The sequence below is a fragment of the Myotis davidii genome, unplaced genomic scaffold, assembly GCF_000327345.1.
Source record: "Myotis davidii unplaced genomic scaffold, ASM32734v1 scaffold72, whole genome shotgun sequence".
NCBI classification, from domain to species: Eukaryota; Metazoa; Chordata; class Mammalia; order Chiroptera; family Vespertilionidae; genus Myotis; species Myotis davidii.
Window position 1 is genome coordinate 2,259,418 of NW_006284618.1, and position 735 is coordinate 2,260,152.

The 735-nt window shown below is 59.0% G+C and overlaps 1 protein-coding gene across 1 annotated transcript in view; it reads left to right on the forward strand.

The window, feature by feature from the left end:
• Positions 1 to 80, forward strand: part of CALY (calcyon neuron specific vesicular protein) — a 7,426-nt gene extending 7,346 nt beyond the window's left edge. Inside the window, exon 6 of the mRNA XM_015572502.1 lies at positions 23 to 80. Coding sequence (XP_015427988.1) covers positions 23 to 80 — 58 coding nt within the window. The remainder of the gene's footprint in view (positions 1 to 22) is intronic.
• The last annotated feature ends 655 nt before the right edge of the window (positions 81 to 735 follow it).

Below are 735 nucleotides of genomic sequence, written 5' to 3' on the forward strand. Positions count from 1 at the left end.
ACGTGGTCGTCCCTGTTCCCAGGACCCCCGCTGCCGCCTGCCGCCAGGAGCCTCCAGCTCTGTCGCTTTTCTCTAAATAAAGATTCACACCCACCTGGCCTCCTGGTGACCCTGAGCATCCTCGGTCGCTCCGCCCTTCTCCTGTCCCCACCCCCATGTGGCTGAGCCCCCGCCCCCCCATGTCCCCACCAGCGGAAGGACCACCGAAGAACTAGGTGGGATGGTGAGCTGGGACCTGCGCCTGGAGAGAGGGGGCCCCTGCGCGGTGGGCCTGGGGGTCAAAGCCACCAGTACACAGGGCCTTGTGGTCTCTCTCGGCAGCTACAGTACAGTAACTTCACCTGCACCCAGGGGAGCTTCCAGGCCTGGGTGGCAAAGGGGGTGGAGGGTCCGGGCAGCCTAGGAACAGTGGGTAGTGCCCAGGAAGTGGGCTGTGAGGGAAACCGTGGCACAACGGAGGCGAGGTGGGTAGTGGAGTGGGAACAAACTTGGGATGTGAGGAGGAGGGTGGTTCTGGGGGGTCAGGGGAGGCTTGGCTATGCACAGTGTCCTTAATCGCTGGGCTCCTATCTATCCATCCATCCATCCATCCATCCATGCACCCACCCATCCCTCAGTCTACCCATCATTATCTATCAACCCATTCATCTACCTATCTATCTGTCTGGCCTGTATCATTTCTCTAGCTTTCATTTATCCAAAGTTTTTTCTGAGTCAGTTGAGAGGCAACTACTT